Below are 21,553 nucleotides of genomic sequence, written 5' to 3' on the forward strand. Positions count from 1 at the left end.
ACTACAACTGGAGCTGGTTGTGGTGTATCAACTACAACTGGAGCTGGTTGTGGTGTATCAACTACAACTGGAGCTGGTTGTGGTGTATCAACTACAACTGGAGCTGGTTGTGGTGTATCAACTACAACTGGAGCTGGTTGTGGTGTATCAACTACAACTGGAGCTGGTTGTGGTGTATCAACTACAACTGGAGCTGGTTGTGGTGTATCAACTACAACTGGAGCTGGTTGTGGTGTATCAACTACAACTGGAGCTGGTTGTGGTGTATCAACTACAACAGGAGCTGGTTGTGGTGTATCAACTACAACTGGAGCTGGTTGTGGTGTATCAACTACAACTGGAGCTGGTTGTGGTGTATCAACTACAACTGGAGCTGGTTGTGGTGTATCAACTACAACTGGAGCTGGTTGTGGTGTATCAACTACAACAGGAGCGGGTTGTGGTGTATCAACTACAACTGGAGCTGGTTGTGGTGTATCAACTACAACAGGAGCTGGTTGTGGTGTATCAACTACAACTGGAGCGGGTTGTGGTGTATCAACTACAACTGGAGCTGGTCGTGGTGTATCATCTACAACAGGAGCTGGTTGTGGTGTATCAACTACAACTAGAGCTGGTTGTGGTGTATCAACTACAACTGGAGCTGGTTGTGGTGTATCATCTACAACAGGAGCTGGTTGTGGTGTATCAACTACAACTGGAGCTGGTTGTGGTGTATCATCTACAACAGGAGCTGGTTGTGGTGTATCAACTACAACTAGAGCTGGTTGTGGTGTATCAACTACAACTGGAGCTGGTTGTGGTGTATCAACTACAACTGGAGCTAGTGGTGTATCAACTACAACTGGAGCTGGTTGTGGTGTATCAACTACAACTGGAGCTGGTTGTGGTGTATCAACTACAACAGGAGCTGGTTGTGGTGTATCAACTACAACTGGAGCTGGTTGTGGTGTATCAACTACAACAGGAGCTGGTTGTGGTGTATCAACTACAACTGGAGCTGGTTGTGGTGTATCAACTACAACTGGAGCTGGTTGTGGTGTATCAACTACAACTGGAGCTGGTTGTGGTGTATCAACTACAACTGGAGCTGGTTGTGGTGTATCAACTACAACTGGAGCTGGTTGTGGTGTATCAACTACAACTGGAGCTGGTTGTGGTGTATCAACTACAACTGGAGCTGGTTGTGGTGTATCAACTACAACTGGAGCTGGTTGTGGTGTATCAACTACAACTGGAGCTGGTTGTGGTGTATCAACTACAACTGGAGCTGGTTGTGGTGTATCAACTACAACTGGAGCTAGTGGTGTATCAACTACAACTGGAGCTGGTTGTGGTGTACCAACTACAACTGGAACTGGTTGTGGTGTATCAACTATAACAGGAGCTGGTTGTGGTGTATCAACTACAACAGGAGCTGGTTGTGGTGTATCAATACAACAGGAGCTGGTTGTGGTGTATCAACTACAACTGGAGCTGGGTTGTGGTGTATCATCTACAACAGGAGCTGGCTGTGGTGGTGTATCAACTACAACAGGAGCTGGTTGTGGTGTATCAACTACAACTGGAGCTGGTTGTGGTGTATCAACTACAACAGGAGCTGGTTGTGGTGTATCAACTACAACTGGAGCTGGTTGTGGTGTATCAACTACAACTGGAGCTGGTTGTGGTGTATCAACTACAACTGGAGCTGGTTGTGGTGTATCAACTACAACTGGAGCTGGTTGTGGTGTATCAACTACAACAGGAGCTGGTTGTGGTGTATCAACTACAACTGGAGCTGGTTGTGGTGTATCAACTACAACTGGAGCTGGTTGTGGTGTATCAACTACAACTGGAGCTGGTTGTGGTGTATCAACTACAACTGGAGCTGGTTGTGGTGTATCAACTACAACTGGAGCTAGTGTGTGTATCAACTACAACTGGAGCTGGTTGTGGTGTTTCAACTACAACTGGAGCTGTTTGTGGTGTATCAACTACAACTGGAGCTGGTTGTGGTGTATCAACTACAACTGGAGCTGGTTGTGGTGTTTCAACTACAACTGGAACTGGTTGTGGTGTATCAACTACAACAGGAGCTGGTTGTGGTGTATCAACTACAACAGGAGCTGGTTGTGGTGTTTCAACTACAACTGGAGCTGGTTGTGGTGTATCAACTACAACAGAAGCTGGTTGTGGTGTATCAACTACAACTGGAGCTGGTTGTGGTGTATCAACTACAACTGGAGCTGGTTGTGGTGTATCAACTACAACAGGAGCTGGTTGTGGTGTATCAACTACAACAGGAGCTGGTTGTGGTGTATCAACTACAACTGGAGCTGGTTGTGGTGTATCAACTACAACTGGAGCTGGTTGTGGTGTATCAACTACAACTGGAGCTGGTTGTGGTGTATCAACTACAACTGGAGCTGGTTGTGGTGTATCAACTACAACTGGAACTGGTTGTGGTGTATCAACTACAACTGGAGCTGGTTGTGGAGTATCAACCACAACTGGAGCTGGTTGTGGTGTATCAACTACAACTGGAGCTGGTTGTGGTGTATCAACTACAACTAGAGCTGGTTGTGGTGTATCAACTACAACAGGAGCTGGTTGTGGTGTATCAACTACAACAGGAGCTGGTTGTGGTGTATTAACTACAAATAGAGCTGGTTGTGGTGTATCAACTACAACTAAGGCTGGTTGTGGTGTATTAACTACACATGGAGCTGGTTGTGGTGTATCAACTACAACTAGAGCTGGGTGTGATGTTTCAACTACAACAGGAGCTGGTTGTGGTGTATCAACTACAACTGAAGCTGGTTGTGGTGTATCAACTACAACTGGAGCTGGTTGTGGTGAATCAACTACAACAGGAGCTGGTTGTGGTGTATCAACTACAACTGGAGCTGGTTGTGGTGTATCAACTACAACTGGAGCTGGTTGTGGTGTATCAACTACAACTGGAGCTGGTTGTGGTGTACCAACTACAACTGGAACTGGTTGTGGTGTATCAACTACAACAGGAGCTGGTTGTGGTGTATCAACTACAACTGAAGCTGGTTGTGGTGTATCAACTACAACTGGAACTGGTTGTGATGTTTCAACTACAACAGGAGCTGGTTGTGGTGTATCAACTACAACAGGAGCTGGTTGTGGTGTATCAACTACAACTAGAACTGGTTGTGATGTTTCAACTACAACAGGAGCTGGTTGTGGTGTATCAACTACAACTGAAGCTGGTTGTGGTGTATCAACTACAACTGGAGCGGGTTGTGGTGTATTAACTACAACAGGAGCTGGTTGTGGTGTACCAACTACAACTGGAACTGGTTGTGGTGTATCAACTACAACTGGAGCTGGTTGTGGTGTATCAACTACAACAGGAGCTGGTTGTGGTGTATCAACTACAACTAGAACTGGTTGTGATGTTTCAACTACAACAGGAGCTGGTTGTGGTGTATCAACTACAACTGAAGCTGGTTGTGGTGTATCAACTACAACTGGAGCTGGTTGTGGTGTATCAACTACAACAGGAGCTGGTTGTGGTGTATCAACTACAACTGGAGCTGGTTGTGGTGTATCAACTACAACTGGAGCTGGTTGTGGTGTATCAACTACAACAGGAGCTGGTTTTGATGTAACAACTACAACTGGAGCTGGTTGTGTTGTATCAACTACAACTGGAGCTGGTTTTGGTGTAACAACTGGAGCTGGTTTTGGTGTAACAACTACAATTTGAGCTGGTTTTGGTGTAACAACTACAACAGTAGATGAGTTTTGTGTCCCGAAATCTGTTTGTGTTGAATTTATATTTCCTTCCCTCCCTATGCTTTCTTGATTCCTAGTATCTGATTTAGTATTTTCTTGTGGTTCAGACATTGGAGGTTGTGGTTGTTCAACGTCAACAAGGTCATGAACTATTGCTGTTTTACATGTATCTATTGGCTTTTCTTCTTGTTTTATAACAACTGAACCATTAACAACAGATTGATCTAACGGTGTTGGTTCAGACGACTTTGTCCAGTTAGTTTGTTGATTTTCAAGTACTCCAAAATCGATTTCTGCAGTCAGTTCTTCTGACAAGTTCTTTAATTTAGGGGTAAAATCTATTTGGACCAATGGCTGTGTTGCACCTGTTTCAGCTGAGCCGATATTTGGTTGTTCTGTGTTCCCGCCTGTTAATCCATCCGTAGCTTCGTTTGCTACCTCTAGAGGTTGGAGTTGTGTGTTTTTGATTTGATTGTCCAATGTAAGATCCATCCTGACTGTTGGTTTATCAAAGACATTCACCAGGGATTCCCTATTGATATCAGTTCCTTGACTTGAGGGAGTCTCTACAACTATTTCGTCTTTCTGCAACATCTCCGTTGTAGCCACATGATGTGGATCTTTGACATTACTGAGAATGGGTTCACTTAATTCTTTGATGGCTGGTTCAGTAACAATATTGCTGTAAGATTCAATTTTTCCTTCAACATCGTTGTTTACTGGCCTAGTCATAGGTTGGTCGAATGGTCCAGCCACTTCTGTTGATTCTGGAATGTTGTCCACGTCTGGTTCAGTAACATTTTTGCTGTTTTCAGGTATGCCATGAACAACTGGTTCATTGTCATGTTTGGTAACATCCTTGACTACTGGTTGAATCACATCAGTCTTTTTTGTTTTCTGACGTTCAATTTCATCATCATTTTTCATACTTTGAAGATGCTCAAATGAAAACGGATCAGCAATTTCTTGTGTATTTTCACACTCAATGACATCTTCACATCTTGCGATATCACGAGGCTCAACAAGTGGTCTAGAAAACTGAAGAGGTTTTTGTTGTGGTTTGGGAACAATGACTTCAGGTCTAGGCTGTTCAGATATTGGCACATCCTCGCATTCATTCTCCTTGAGAGTAACAATAGACTGGGGTAAGAATCCTGCCACATTAGTCTCCGTTGGCTTGATAGGTTCAGAGTGCAGTCTGACCGGTGTGAGCTGTGCCATGGAACTTTCAGGTGTCTGAGGAGAACTTTCAAAGAAGCTGATAAGATCTGATATTTCTCTTGAGACAGGTTCTGGATCACCAATCTGCCCTTGCCTTTCTGACAAACTCATCGAATCAGGGTCATTCTTTTCCAGCTGTTTGGAAAGTGCAGCGTTTTGTATAAGCTGTTCTGAATGAGTGTAAGATGTGAGAGACCCTTCTGGATCTGTTCGCAGACTTGTGTCCTGACCAAAACCCCTTGTGAGGTTTAATGTCAAGTTTGGTGCTTGGGAAGTGTTTGAAGTTTCAGAATGAACCTTAACAGGCTGGAGAATCTGTTGTTCTGTTTCAGCATCCCTAGAGGATGATGAGTCAGAAGGTAAAATTTCTTCTGATTTGTGTGAAGTCTCCAGTGATGGTTCCTCCTGATCTGCACCGTTGTCGGTGACATCTGGACCACGCCTCCAGGTAAACACCGGTCCGCTACTCCTCGTGATAATCGGCTGATTACTCTGCGTAATCACTTTTTCTGCACTTCTTAGGATAACTGGAGAATATGTTCGCTCGACAACTGGCTTGTCAACTCGACCTATGATTGGCTGATCACTGCGGCTGATCACCTGTGAGTCACTTCGCTGAATCATAGGACGAGGACTCCTCTTTATAACTGGCTGCTCACTTTGAGTTATGATTGGCTCAGGATTTCGTACAATGACAGGTTCTCGCCGTATCTCTGGTTGATCAATTTGCCTATCTGACAGATTCCCTTGTTCAATCTCAGATAAAGCCAGTTTTTTACTTACTTGATCTGTGTCAATTTTTGTATTGGTATCAATGGCAAGATCATCCTGCCCAGAAGTTTGTACAACTGCAGATGACTGTTTCCTTGGCCGCACAGAAGATTTCCTTCTCACCGTTTTCCGATCATCGTGATCAGAATCGGAATCATCCCATGAGTTATACTCCTCAAATGTCATTGAATATCTATCCTCATCTATCAAATCATCCAGTTCTGCTTCCATAGTTTCTCCCCTTGGTTTTACTACTATAGGAGTTTCTGCCGCAGCAGCTGTTTCGTGGTCAATTGTTTTCCATGACTGGTCATTTGCATCCACAGGGTGTTGTTGTGTCAGGTCTGTTTGCTGGTTTTCTTTCTCATCAACATCATCTGCCGGTTCCTGTTCTAGCACCACTTTAGAATCTAGGAAAATATCATCACTGACATTTCTTGTTTCAATTACAGTAGATTCAAATTTGAGTATTTCCTCAAATAATTGATCGTAATCTTCAGTTTTTCCTTCAACTTCTTTTTCCTGTGCTTTTAAATTCCTTTCCTCATCCTCAAAATCATCATCATCCTCCTCTCCTTGTATGTCGTCATTTTGAATGAGATCATCTATTAAGTTGTCTATTTCTGCCTCCCATTGATCAGCTCCCATCGTTTCACCATGATCTTCTTCCTGTGTCGTTTGACCTATGTTCTCAAGCCCTTGACCCTGTGTCGTTTGACCTACATTATCAAGCCCTTGACCTTGTGGTGTTTGACCTTCGTTCTCTGGACCTTGACCCTGTGACATTTGACCTTTGTTCTCCTGTCCTTGATTCTGCACATTTAGGACAAACTCCTCAGGAACTTTATGCACTATAATACCAGATTCCATGTTCGTTTCCACAGCTCCATCCGATTCCCCTGTAGACTCGTGAACAACAGGAAATGTGTGCATGACCTGAATGTCAGAATCTGAAGAATCCGTTGGCAATCTCTCCCGGAGTCTGTCAGTCCAAATGTCACTTACAAGGGTTGATCTTTGTTCTGTATCCTCAGGTATAACATGTTCAGCCTCAGTGGCTTCCTCAGGATCTAAATCTAATTTCAGTTCTAAAGCCAGATCTGTCGGTATGGGTGTAATACTCCTATCTGGAATAGAGTCCATTTGATCAACCTCAGCCTCCAGTAATGGTTCTGGTATATTTTGTTGATCTTTTTCTCGCTTACGTTCAGTAGCAAACCCACTATCTTCAGACCGATTGCCTCCTGCAAGTGTTGATGTGTCATCGCCTGAGACCACATCCGATCTGGGAGTTGTATTTACTGGGTGTGAATGGCACTTTGCTGCCACATTGTCTCTCCATGTATCAATGTAGGACTTGTATTTGAATTCTGGTGGCACATTCAGACATGCATCTTCTAGATTTGAAGTAGTAGCATTGTCTGTCGTAGTCTCTTTCAAGTCCTCAGTCCTTCTATGAAGTGTTGATGTGTTGTCGCCCGAGACCACATCCGATCTTGAAGTTGTATCTACTGGGTGTGAATGGCACTTTGCTGCCACATTGTCTCTCCATGTATCAATGTAGGACTTGTATTTGAATTCTGGTGGCACATCGAGACATGCATCTTCTAGATTTGAAGTAGTAGCATTGTCTGTCGTAGTCTCCTTCAAGTCTTCAGTCTTATTGTCAACATCTTGAGTTTGGTTTTTGGATGCTACCTTTTCCCTCCAGGTGTCCATATAAGATTTATACTTGAATTCGGGTGGTATGTCTTCATATTTATATTTTACCTTAACACCTTCATCGTCACCATCTCCTTCATCTCCTATCACTGTTTCCTTCTTTACAACTTCAGTTGCAGTCAGCTTTTCATGTTCCTTAGCAATTTGGTTTTCTACATCAACAGCTCCCTTTAATTCCTTTGGTTTGACATTTGTTTCTTCCATGATTTGGTCGATTGTACTATCAGTAACATTAGCAACGACGGCAACTTTATCCTGGTCATCTGAGGGCTTTTTGCTTAGTAATTTATCAAGCTCTTCGGCTATTTTGTCATCAACACCAACAAGTTCTTTTGGTGCTGTTCTCGCCTCCTTTTCCTTTCCAATACTAGGAAGTGTAACATTTTCAATGTCTTCCTCTTTTGTCTCATCTTGTGATTCTTTTGCTTCCTTTGTCTCTAACCCTGGCAGTTTAACCGTTTCCATGCTAACAGCTTGTTTTTCATCGTCTGTCAGTTGTTCCACTGCCCATTGTTTGCGATATTTTGGATACACAAAGTCCCTTGGTGTCCTGTCCTCCGTCTTGTGATCAGCCTGAGAATCTGGTCCTAGTTGATTGCCTTCATTATTTTCTGTCGCCCATCCACCTCTAACAGTTGGTTTGTTTTCCTCAAACTCAACAACCTCTGTATTGGAATGAACATCAGGATCATCTTCATCTACCATCTCATCCTTCTTTTCATCAATATTTTTGTCTTCCTCTTGATGTTTGGGTGTGACTTCGTCACTGATATCAATGTCCTCCACTGATCCCTCGTCAGCAGATCCGTCGATATCCTCTGCTGTTTTAGCCAATTCTAGTCGTTGCTCTTCTCCATATCTCCTAGGAGATGTCTTCTGTCTGCTTTGATTTGATTTGATATCAAATACTTCCTCCTTTTCTTGGGGCTTATCTTTGGATGTTTCCTTGTCTACTTCTTGTATTACCTTTTTGATATCAAATGGAATATCTTCTTTATCTTTATCCAAATCAACATTGACCTTCACCTCAGATGTGACTTTTTCGTTAATTTTACTAGTATCTTTCTTCAAGCTACCTTCCAAAATTTCTTTATCTGCATCCTTATTTTCCTCATCAGGTTTCAGCGCTTTCTCTTCCTGTTTTTCAGTTTCCTCAGTATCCTTTATCAACTGTTCTGTTGTTGGAGATTTGGTGTTTGAATCCTCCTCTACCTCGAACGCCTCGTCTGCTATGACAGATTTGAGGAGATCCATTCGTCCTGTCCGTATTGGTGCCAGATCTTTTGCTTTAGTTTTCTTCCTCCTAGCTTTTCTGAAGTCCTGCCATCTCCTTTCTAAATCTTCAGGAGATCCAATTTTGATGATCGGCTGATGTTTTACTTTTGTTGTTTTCGTTTCTTTTTGTGATTTTTTCCTCACAACCTTCTGATTCTCCTTTTCATGAGCCTTTCTTCCTGTATTATCATCAGGACTTTCATCCGTCAGTTTTAGCTGCAGCGATTCATTTTCACTCTCTGAGAAGAACATCCGACGATCTTTCTCTAAGACTCCTTCACGTTCTTTCTTGCTGCGGAGTTTCTTTTTCCGTGCTTTTGCCAACAAAGCAGGTAACGGACCACTTATTGCCATGTCATGATATGTCACACTTAGTGGATTTCTACGACTGACCGACACGTCACCTTCACTCTCAGAGAACTCAAACTGATCGGGAGGAACGACGGCATTTTCCACAGTATTATTCCTTGCAGCTGCTTCAAATTCATCTGGAAGATTTTGGAATGACTGTACCTTGTTGAGTTTGGAAACTCTTAGTTTCTCATCGTCAGTTAGAACACCAACAGCGCTGTGTTCAGGACTATCATGCAGTGTGGGTGTGGTATTGTCGAAGTGTTTATTGCATGCAGACGACATTTTCTCATACTTACGTCCGTCACCGGTCAGCCTTACTATCCCTTCGAAGAAATGACTAGTTTGTTCAGAGTTACCTTTGACCTCTGACCTTTCGTCCTTGATGTCTGGTTCTTTGACCTTGACCTTTGACATTACAGATTCTGTGTCCTGTGAACCACTGTCCTGCACTGCCTGGTCTGAACCTACAGACCAAGTTTCTGTCTTTTTGTTTTTCCTTGCATTATCACTTTCTGAATTATCAAAATCATCTGAATAATTATTTTCTGATTCCTCCTTAATATCAGGTAGACTCCCTCTGTGTTCTAAATGACTGTCTTTAGGGAAAGCACCATCCTGATAAACATCATCAGAGGATTCGAACTCATCCTCTTCGACACTTATCTGAAGTATTTTCCCTGACTCTGAATTTTTTAAATCTTTAAGTTTCGCCGTGATTCTTGGCGATTCCTGCTTTCTTGGTGAATCAACATCAGTTTCTATTTCTGACACTTCATCACATGTGTCCAAAGCTACATCCTCTAGAAACTTTGTTAACAGTTCCTCAGCTCCGTTACCTCCTGTGGCCAATTTCTGTGCGAGAACAAATTCTGATTTCCTTGCCTCAGGTTTCTTTAGTACATGTTTGTTTGAATTTGAAGTTTCAGTGCTGCCTGGAATCTTTTCTACAGTAGAGTCAAACCTAACGTGTCTATCTGGTTTTAATGTCCTATTCTGATTGGCTTCTTCACCATGACCTTCACCTTGACTGACCCTATGACCTCCACCCTCTTTCCCATGTGACTTGCTTTTTTGTCCCTTGAGCTCAACATCTACAAAGATAGAGGAAAAAGACTTTAGTTCCAATGCAAAATGCATTAAAAAAATTTACTTTAATCTAAGCAATGAAATACAATCTATCAAAAAAATAAAAATTCACATAAAAATATCGAAATTGATATTTGGAAATTGTTTTCTTTCTATTTTTTCTCTTTTGTCTTCTCAAGAGTGTAAAACATGTTCTTTTAGACTTGATATGACAGTAACTATTCTACATTGTTGCATTTGGTAACATTAGCCTTTAACTAACCTGTTGAGTTCTCGGGTCACAGCAAGTTATGCAAGGTCAAGAGGTGAAAGGTGAAACTTGGTCACATGTCAGTCAGGTGATTGGGATGGTGACAAACAGCAATCAATTATGTGACATGGTCACATGCGAGTCGTGTGGTGTAACCCCAGTTAATCCATGTGATGGTAGTCCAGCAGTGAAAAACAAAAGGGAGATCACAACAAAGGGAGACAATTCACAATCAAAATGTAAGGAAAAGTGACAGTGAGCTTAAAACATTAAAAAAGGATTTGAAAGACTTGAAATGATCTAGCAAAAAAAATTATAGAATTTTGACATCAAAGAAAGTTTTGAGATGTTAAAAGCTTAGATGTATATGCCTAGTCAATATAACCAATCCATATTTTTCATATATTTTTTAGAATTAACTGTGCTTCATATTAGCTTTTTTGCTATCGTGCTTATTTTTCAATTGACTTTTAAAAGGAAGGGATTTCTAGAAAATGGAAAAAAAGAAATGTTACCATTATCAAGACCAAAAAAAAAAAAATTAAATCATTGATTTTGTATCAATCATGCTTTCAAACTATGTTCCTATAAAACTACACATGAATATCAATCAAATACATTTTCAGCATTCTCTTCATTAAAATATGAACTCTAAATTCATTTCAATTCTAAGTGACATTTAATTAAAATAACTGAAAATATTGAAAAATAGGAATCAAAAGTGAACCATGTTTTCATAAATTACAATGATTCAGTGCAACATACAATTCATATCTGCAGAGAAATTATTGAAAAAATATTGAATACTTTTAATTTACCTTTTGTACAAAATACACTATTATGAAGTATAAATTGATTCACTTTTTGTTATTTTTATATCAATTTTTAAATACATGTGTTTTTCTGAAATGGTTTTTCTAAAATGTTAATTAATTTTGAAGTTAAGTGCAGCAGATATGAGTTTGTGTGTGACACTCGTACAAAACAATACCTTACAGTGAAATATCATTAAACATGCTACAGACTACCATTATGGTCAAGGGAGATAATCATATATATCCAAGGGAGATAATTACCGTATCTTTATCAAATGAATAGAAGAGAAAATTGTTTAGTGAAATGCGTTTTTCCAAATTTAATTGATTTCTTTTTTCATTGTTCAGGATATTCTAAAAGTTGAACATATTCTATTTTTAAGCTTTTGTTTAAAAGACTCTTAACAAATATCAGAACAAAAATATTTTTTTTTGAAAAATCACTGAGTGAAATTTTTTTTTTTTTTTTTTATACAACTGCAAATATCCTAAAATAACATTAATGGTCACTTTATCCATCAATAATATATGACTAAAAGTGTCATGATATTTTATAAAGTTTTATATAGTGCTCAAGCATGAATTTAGTAAAAATTAAAAAAAAATAAAGGCCACATAACATTGAAAGCAAGGCACTTTGAAATCACAATATCAACATGCAACATTTGTTGTAGAGAAACTGATTGGTGAAACATTTAGAGTGAAATTTTGTGCTTATCAGAAATAGTCTATAGAATGAAGCTGAAATCTAGATAATTCAACAAATCTACAAAATTATAAAAGCTCACTTTTCTAGAATGGACTATAGTGTGATCTCAAAGTCAGCTACTTTTAATGTGTTTTCTTCAGAGTTCTCTTAAGTTACATGTACATCACTAGTTATTGTGATTCACTTAAAACTGATGACATCATTCACAAAAACAAATGATGTAACAAGCAGGTAACTATGAACTATAAAAAAGGGTAAAAGCACTGAGGGATATTCTGTGTCAATGATATTGGAATATTTTTTGTATTTTATATACAAAACACTCACACACTGAATAAAAGTATAAATATTTATTGATAAAAATACACAAATCATAAAACACTAATCTATCTGTTCTAATGTCTAAAGGCTTTCCTGGCACCTATAAAAATTAAGAATTTATATATACGGTATATAACTAAAATGAAAAAAATGAATTCACATTCAGCATATAAAATAAAAAATAGAAAATAATATTGATATATGTATATATTGAAGGTTTAAAGCTATATGATAAGATCTTAAAGTCATCAAAAAATGAAGTAAAAATTTCTAAAAAAGAATTTTTAAAGCTTCATGCATGTTATAGTTGCTGAGCATACAAAAATAATTTAATAATAATAATATTTATCTTTTAAGATGCTTTTAATCATAGAAATTTATGATTTTTTAATGTAAACGTTTTGATATAAACTTTACAGATCATGTTTAACATACAATAATATAGACCTCCTGCTGACTAATACTAATATTATATATATATTTATTTTTATTTTTTTTATAATTTATATAGATCTATTTATCTATCCTCTTTTTTTAATTTTGTAATCCTCAGTTAGGAATAATTCCTATCCATTTTGATAATATTATTTTAGTAATGTTCCTGTCCATTTTGATGCAGTAATTTTTGTAATAACATTTCTCATTTTTTTTTTTTTTGGTACAATAATTTTTATAAAAATGGTCATGTTTATTTCTACACAATAAATTTTATGATAATATTCCTGTCTATTCCTTTACAATAATCTTTATAATAATATTCCTGTCAAATTGAGTACGGTACTATTTGAAATACTTTAGTCTATTTTGATATAGTAACGTTTCTATTAATATTTTTTTTTTTTTTTGTATAATATTTTCTGTAATATTATCCCCTCTGTAGCTCCTGGACCATAATGTTAGCCCACTGACTGGTGTATATACACAACATACAGGATGAGACAATGGTATTAATCACCCCTGTCTGTTGACGAGCCCGCTCCAGTCTCTTTTCCTGTCCAACATGTAACGAATATATGTACATCTCCGATGATGGATAACCACGACGATGATATTTTATCACACAAATAATGTACAGTTAGACATAACATATACACATATTAAAGCTAAAAGCAGTAAATGTAATAGGCTAAAGCCAAAAATTTTTTGTTTGTTTGTTTTTGTTTCACCTCTTATATCACCTCCAGATTTGGATTTAACTAATGACGATTAAACTGTAAAATATGAAAATAATATCAAATGGTTTTATAACTTTAATAATTTCTCATTGTTACAGTAATGCTCTAATCATCAAAAGTGGGCAGAATTACACTGAGCCAGGATATAGTAATAAATAAATTGTAAACAATGTATTCTGTATTTGCATATGACAGAGTTATCTGCTCTTGTGGGTAGGTATTGATTGGGGCGTTTTATGTTTACGAGTGTGACGTCATACGTTTTAGAGAAAAAGATGTAAATTTCCCTCACAAAATCATGACATCACAATGGATACCTACCCCAAAGGGAGGTAACTGTGTAATATGCAAAGACGGAATAAGCTTACATTGTATATTTACAATTCTATGAAAATTACTATGTTTGTTATTAGTAAGATAAAGTTTATATAAATGTTCATTCACGGCTGTTTTATGGAATCAACACCATTTTACAGAGGATACAGAACCTATGAAGGCAAACGCTCTATATGAAGGCCAAAAAATAATGTGCACTTTGCTCTTAAACTAATGAAAAAAATATTTATGATCTATAAAACCATACAACCAGTTTGTCACTCTGAAACAAACAATGATAGTACTACAGTACTGATATCCTATAGTCTAAAGCTTATATTTACGTTAAAAATCACATTGAGAAAGCAACAACTAATATACAAAATAAATGCAAAAGATACTAATTTTATTGCCAAAGACAATTTTTATTTATCTTCATCTGCTTAACTATTTAAAATATAAATCTGTGACCATAATAAGCCCACCTAGCTTCCCCATGTGATATTGACTAATCTGTCAATTAAAAAATAAACCTTCCCAAAATCAAATTGGAGCAGGTATTAAAACCTGCGAGAGGAAGGGGAGGGGGACTGTATTTGTTGGATTGTTCTCTATACAATCCTTCTCACATACACACACCATACTTCACAGTTCTTTGTCCAAATCCATGTATGTATCCTCAAATCAATCAACCAATCAGAATCACATTGTTCAAAAGGTCAAAGTTCACATCTATATAAAATCACTTACCATTGCTTGCTTTCTTTTCACCTTCGTCTTCTTCAAAGTCATCATCATAAGCATCGGATTCTGAAAAAAAAACATGAGAAAAATAAATCACTTTTCAAAAATAAAGTATTTTTCAAAAATAAATAACTTTTCAAAGACAGATAAAGATGTAGCATCAAATATCTACAATTTCTACAGAGATTCCAATTCCACCATTTATAATAAAAGAGTTCAGTAAAAAGAGACAGATGCTAAATTATTTCTAGAACAGTTAGTGAAATATCTACTTTAAGATAAAATTTTATTCTCCTTATAATGTACCAATGGAGAATTTTACTTGCTCAACAATTAATTAAATTAAATTTATATTCAGTTATCTGTTGTGAAATGATATTTTCATTACACTATTATCACAATTGCCAATGGAGTGCATAAACAACAGTATATAAATCATGCAAAAGTATAAACAATACTAATATGAAACTGGCAATTGTGTATGGAAGACAATTCTAGTTGGATTACGTACTAGCCCTAGTTTGTAACTCAGACATCAATAGTACCCTAGCTTATTATGTTTTTCATAAGAAATGTTCTACATTAGCATGGTACTAGATTATCTCCCCTGAACTAAACATTTATCTGCTGAATTTATTATAAAATTCTCCCACCCTTGTTTATCTAAGATTTAGATAATTAAAACTGACAAGATACATTTTTTTCATGATAATTTCTAAGCTAAATTCTCTAAATGGATTATCTCCCCCTAGTTTGAATCTGGCTGTCAAACAGCAAGTTTCTATATGTACTTGATGATCTTAAGCATTTGATCCAGTTTTTGACAATCATTTATATTCCTAGACCAGAATTATAAACAAAACTTTATTATGAAACACAATTTTATCCATGGTTTTAAAATTCTTGTTTTCTTGTTGAAGTTCAGTATGTGATGACGAGATATTGGCTAATGTATACCAAAGACTAGCATGCATCATCAATATAGCATCTACTCATCAACAAGTTTCTAAATTACAACTTTCATTTACTCATTCACCCCTGAAGACACATTTAGACTCTTCTAATCTAAAGACTAGATCAGTCCATTGTAAAATTTCAGGAGTGAGTTTTTAAAAACATTTGAAAGGAAATAGTAATAATATTTCAACCACCAAATTTCAATGCTATCTATGTAAGTTTCATACAATGGTGAACAACATCTCTCTGATTTTTATGACAAAATGGTGAAAATAAATTACGGGTGATATCAATACATGCAGGGATCGTGTCTTTGTTAGTATGTGATAAGCTCTCCATTTAAAAGGCAGAAATATGTACATATTTGTGTATTTCAGCAGATAGTAAATATCCAATTTTTGCCATGGTAATTATACAAGAGTATATATTGATTGAATCACTTGATCACAAATGAGACTTTACTTTTCCAATTTTGAATTGAGATGGACCTAATAATATAAATTTCTCACAGACTCACTTAAAAACCAAATTAATGTTTTTTGCTTGTGAATTACTAGCTTTGCTGACAAGGGAATTCGAATAAGCCTTTACTGCAAATTAAAACACTCACTGCTTTGATACAAATAACCTGGTAACCATGCATATATAAATACTGCATATAAAACAAGTGCTGCCCCCTGGTGATAACGACAAACAACAGTGCCACCTGGTGACAACAACAAGCATTCTGGCTGGCTGACACACATTTACACAGACAGTGGGTGATAAGTTTTTATATACCATCTTTTTTATCGTTTTTGCCCTCATTCTGATGTAAATCATCATATATAGTATCTTTCTGAGGAGTGGCCTCCTCACCTTCCACGTGTATTTCCAGATTTTTTTTATCTTCATCATCTGAAAACATTTCACATTCATCTAGAAATGGACCTGTCATCTTTTAAAAAAGATAAACATAGGCTAGATCTCAAATTTTGGGTATGCATAGTTTTCATGAAAAAAATTACAAGTATGGAGAATGTTTTTCAACATTTGAATTTTCATCGTTTTTTTTTCAAATTACATATGGCTTATCTTTCATTTATGCTTATGAATTAATCAAGTATTTATCAGTATCAAAATCAGTGATGAATAGAAATTAAATAATTTCAAAGTCTTTTTCGCTGATTTCACCAACAAACATTCTCCATACAGGGTTAGAACAGCATGAAAAGGTTAGAGATGCTTCGACCTTGGACCTGGAGTAAAAAGCCATTTACACCTGGCTCCAAGGTGAAAACTAGTAAGCTATTGAATAATGAATTAAAATGATGACTTGTTTAAAACCAAAGAAAAATTCTGGTTAAGACAAGAAGAAAAGAAAATTCTATAAAAATTAATCACACATTATACATCAAGGTATTCTAAATCAGAAACCACATCTATTAATAAACATTATTACTGAGAGAAAAGCTAAAAAAAACCAAAACATCTACATCAGAATTAAACATGGTTGTCGTATGATAGCTTACCTTCCTTCTTCTCTTCCTTCCTTTTTGAGATCGGTTTGGGAACGATAACTTCCTCACGGATCTCCTCCGCTTTGTTGGATTTCTGTTTGACAGGAACGGGACGCTTGAGGCTCCTGGGGGTGGCCTGGGTGTTCAGAGCACACCTGTGTACAGGTGAAAATTGTATCAATATGTTATAAAAGTAGGGTCTAGGGCACACCTATGTACAGGTGAAATATACACCTCTTATTATTTTACAATGTGTCAGAATTGTCTACTAAATATTTTTTATAATAAACTTAGCTAAAAACTTTTCAAATTGTACATGTAAAAGTCTTTCTTCCCATTTGAAAAACACATAACAGTAATAATGAAAGATAAATTCAGACTGCTGGATGTGATCATTACTCCATCTGTTTCCTTCTATGCCAAAACATTACACCTATTCACCCTAGAAGATACAGTTAAACTCTTCCAATTACAAAGACTGGAATAATTCACAATTAACTTTGAGGGGTGAAAAGCTAAAACAAATAATTGTTATTCAAATTATACCTGAAACAGGGGGTGGCTCCCTCTACCCCCAGCAGACTGAAATGTCCAAGCTTCCCACCGAGTCGGACTCCTTTGAAATGTTTGTATTCACAGCACCTGCTGATCCTGAAGTCCATGCGGCCTTCGATGTACACCGACAGACTGAACGGGTAACCACGGTGACGGCGAGATATAAATGTAAATTTGTCTGAAATGTAAAAATGCTCATAATATCATAATCAAATACATTATGTTTTTAATCGGAAACTCTGAAAACTGCTAAATTTCATAGTAATTAAGCTTTAAAGAATTTTTTTGTGGTTCTGACTGATCAAATGTTGGATATTAAACGTAAGACATACAAATATTTTATTTCAACACTGTAATTATGTTATGGATCTGAGGTATCCAGTGATGCTGATCATGCCTAGTTCTACTAAAATTTCTAATTGTTTTTAAGAAGAATCCTAATTTTACCTCCTGCCTTGAGCCCCTCTTTGAAGACGGTCAGTGTATTTCCCCCACAATGCTGTTGGTCAATGGACACTTCCTGTTTTGGTTCGTACTGATCGCGTGGCAGTGTGAGGTTCGGTCCGTGATATTTCATCGTTATCTCACAAAGAGTCTGAACCTCGCCTTGGTGCATCACGGCTGGTTCCTGTCGATGTAGCATCAGCGCCCCCTGGAAAAGAAACCAGAACTTTGGTTTACCATTGGTCCTGTTCTAATTAATACGCCCATTGTTATGTTAAAATAATCAGTAGATTGCAAGACTTGTAGACTCAATGTTTAAAGATACTTTCTAAAATAGTAAGCAATATTTAAGAAACTTGCTGTGTTGTCTTTGAGAGATCCCCATTTATAGATATTTGTAATAATAATTTGAAGGAGATAATTTCAAATGTTAATTTGATCTTTGCTTCCTTGTCTGGTACACTTACATCTCAGCATACCAGAGAAATAACATCATATAGAAAACAGGTATAGAATAGACACAAAATCTATTGACGTTGTCCCTTGAGTTTTGATTTAGTGTCTATTCAATCTATTTACTCACAATTGTAATAGCTAATTGACTGAACTGCAGTAGAACATGTGTCTTTTCTAGTAATTGGTATGTTACAAGATATGTGTAAACCAGACATGGGCTTATTACTGGACATGGTCTTATAACCAGCCATACACATACACCAGACATAGCTTACTACCAGTCACAAGCTTATTGAAGACTTAAGCGTTTATTACCAAGTACTAGGTAATTACAAGAATGAAATTAAGACTTCAACTAATTGTTGAATGTACATGAAGCGTTTTGATGCTGGTACAAAATATTTTTCAATATCATTTTATGTCAGATTTTTTTATCTTTTTATTTCAGGTCAATTGTAAAGTGAAACAACAATGATACATGAATTGTTCTCCATGTTTACAACTGAAAGAAAAATTCACTCCATGCAGTTAGGGTCAAGGTCAAAACTAGAGGTCACTATAGAAAGGAAGAGAGATGGTTAATATTGATGGCAAGAACAAAATGGCCAGGAATGGGAAGGTTAATGATAATATGGTATACAGCTTATCATTTTATACAATGTTTACAATTGTATAATTGTTGAATCTTTACCATCTTTGTATATCAAAGAACAGAGTTATCTCCCCTTCTTGGTAGGTATCAATTGCGATGTTATTAAATTTTGAGTGAAAATTACATTATTTTCTCTTGAGGCTTAAATGATGTTATGGTCCCAAACACTTAATTAGGGCATAAGGGCAGATAACTCTATGATACACATAGTTGTTATTTGTTTTTTTTAATATAAATATCATTATGAAAGAGAGATATTCATTTTTTTATGCAAAAGCAAACCTTTACGAATTTCAGAAAAAAGTTAGGCATTATCCTCCTGTAACAATCAATATTCGGTAAAAAAAATATGAGTCTAAATAAAATATCAGTCTGCATATGGAGCAAGTTCCTGGCCATTTTTTCTTTACATTACTATACAACATGCTGATGTATGTAAGACGTCCTATCACACAAACAAATAATCAAAACATGTAAACATTTCACACGTATATAAAGGGGACAGAAAAATGGATATTATTGATATAACAATATTTACAATATGTTCAGATATACTGTCAATACATTTGATAACGTTTGTATAACTCGAGAAATTCAATACAGATGAAGACATGGCAATAATGATGTCAGTCAAACCTCTTAACTCAGTCATTGTAGAACTTATCTGTGTACATTATTTGAGTTACATGAATTTAAATATTCAGTGTAAAATTTGGTCAGACCGACCAAATTCTTTGGAATTATACGGAGTTAATGAGGTTTATCTGTATGACACATTAAATGTTGGTGAAATAACAAAGGGATACAATAACGTGATACATAAACAACATGATCCATTTATAGGATGCAGGGACCAAATATAACTTGTTATTATAAACAACAATTGGGAGGGATGTTGATTAGATCAGGAGTTCTGCAAACCAACTCATTTCCATGGCAACTAAATAATGCAATCTAAAATAACTTTTTCACAACGATTTAATTTCACAGTCATGGCATATATCATTCCACTTAGGTTTTAACATTTTCGAACCAATTTATTTTCGTGATTCTTTTTTATCGTCTGCAATATACACAAGCTTTAATTGCACATGGAGTTGGTTGACAGTAATTAATGAATTTGTCTCACACCTGTGTGACCCATACTAGCCCTTAATACGCCTTGAGGACCAATGTATCAACATCAATTGGTGATAAAATTCTCATCAAATTCAAACTCCTTTGATTCTTTACTGAATTTAAATACAGAATTATCTCCCTTTGATTTGAAATTGAAATTATATAAGAATATATACAAACTCATCCCTTTGTTTGAAATTCTAAAATTAATACATTAAATCACATAATTTTTTTAGTTTAAAATTAGGGGCGATAATTGAGTATTAATATTCAGCAAGGTCTATCAACATCTAGGATAGATACCAAAACGTTTTGAGTAAAGATTATTGATACAGGTTGGCTAGTCTAAACTTCAGGATAAGTTCGTTAACAGATATTGATTTTACTAATTTTCCTCCTAATTAAGATTACTATTATTTCACACAGGAGAGACCGATTGTTTCCCCAACACTTTACTTCCATATTGACCAGAAAAAAATACAAATTTCAAAGTTTGCAAGTTACACAATGTAAATATGCAATTCTGTCAAACTTTTATTAAAGAATGAAAGAGATAATTGTAATTAAAGCTTAAGATCAAAAAAGCATTTTTCTTAACTGAATTGCTTTAATAGACTTAAGAGGAAAGACAGATTTTTAACACAAAACTTATTTTTAAAGATTTTGATATATTTCCTGTGTATGGATATAAAGTGTGGGAGATAAATGGTGAGACACAAACAAGTCGTATAAGACACGTGAGTGACTAGACACAACATAAGACATGTCGACTAAGACACGTGATGTGACATACTTCCACGACAGACAATTGTGATGGTGAACGTGTCCCTTCATCTGGTTCTGAGCTTCTCTGAAAGTCAAAGTTTTATTCCAAAGTAAAAATATCGGTAATGCTACTCTGAATAAGGAGATGAAGGTTAGTGGTCATGAGAGATAGATATGTAAGAGGTTCTAATTCAAACACTAAAGAATTTAATACACGTTAAATTGATATTCAGAGTAGGTAGATGGAAGATCTACAAGTGGGTAAGACAATCAGAATCTATTTTTCTTCTGCTTAAAAAATGAGATCACATTATTTAGAACTGTAGAAGTCTTTGTATAATTTAAAAGCTAGAGCAGGACTAATAATTTCTAAATCTAATCTTCTAAAATTGGCAAAATATCATTCAAATTAAGCTTAACAAAAATTTATTGATAGAATCTTTCATTTTGAAAAATGAGACATGTGATACATGTGGGCAAATCTAATTAGATGTAAGTCATGTGACAATGAGGACAAATCTGATTGGATGCGACTCATGTGACAATGACAACAAATCTGATTGGATAGGAGTGATAATGTGGACAAATCTGATTGGAT

At 36.4% G+C, this 21,553-nt stretch overlaps 1 protein-coding gene across 10 annotated transcripts in view; it reads right to left on the reverse strand.

The window, feature by feature from the left end:
- The window catches only part of LOC138309474 (glutamate-rich protein 3-like), a 71,842-nt gene that overhangs the window by 32,286 nt on the left and 18,003 nt on the right, over positions 1–21,553 (reverse strand). For 8 of the 10 annotated variants that reach the window (XR_011206283.1, XR_011206284.1, XM_069250676.1 and 5 more), the window contains exons 7-12: positions 20,984–21,040; positions 17,967–18,171; positions 17,511–17,697; positions 16,977–17,119; positions 16,246–16,362; positions 14,515–14,574 (exon numbers count right to left, since the gene is read on the reverse strand). Coding sequence is in view for 8 of the 10 variants with exons in the window: in XM_069250676.1 (XP_069106777.1) it covers positions 14,515–14,574; positions 16,246–16,362; positions 16,977–17,119; positions 17,511–17,697; positions 17,967–18,171; positions 20,984–21,040 (769 nt within the window). In the remaining 2 variants the exon portion in view is untranslated. The remainder of the gene's footprint in view (positions 1–14,514; positions 14,575–16,245; positions 16,363–16,976; positions 17,120–17,510; positions 17,698–17,966; positions 18,172–20,983; positions 21,041–21,553) is intronic. The other 2 variants (XM_069250678.1, XM_069250679.1) reach the window with 2 other exon arrangements.

This window comes from Argopecten irradians, chromosome 15 (genome assembly GCF_041381155.1).
Source record: "Argopecten irradians isolate NY chromosome 15, Ai_NY, whole genome shotgun sequence".
NCBI classification, from domain to species: domain Eukaryota; kingdom Metazoa; phylum Mollusca; class Bivalvia; order Pectinida; family Pectinidae; genus Argopecten; species Argopecten irradians.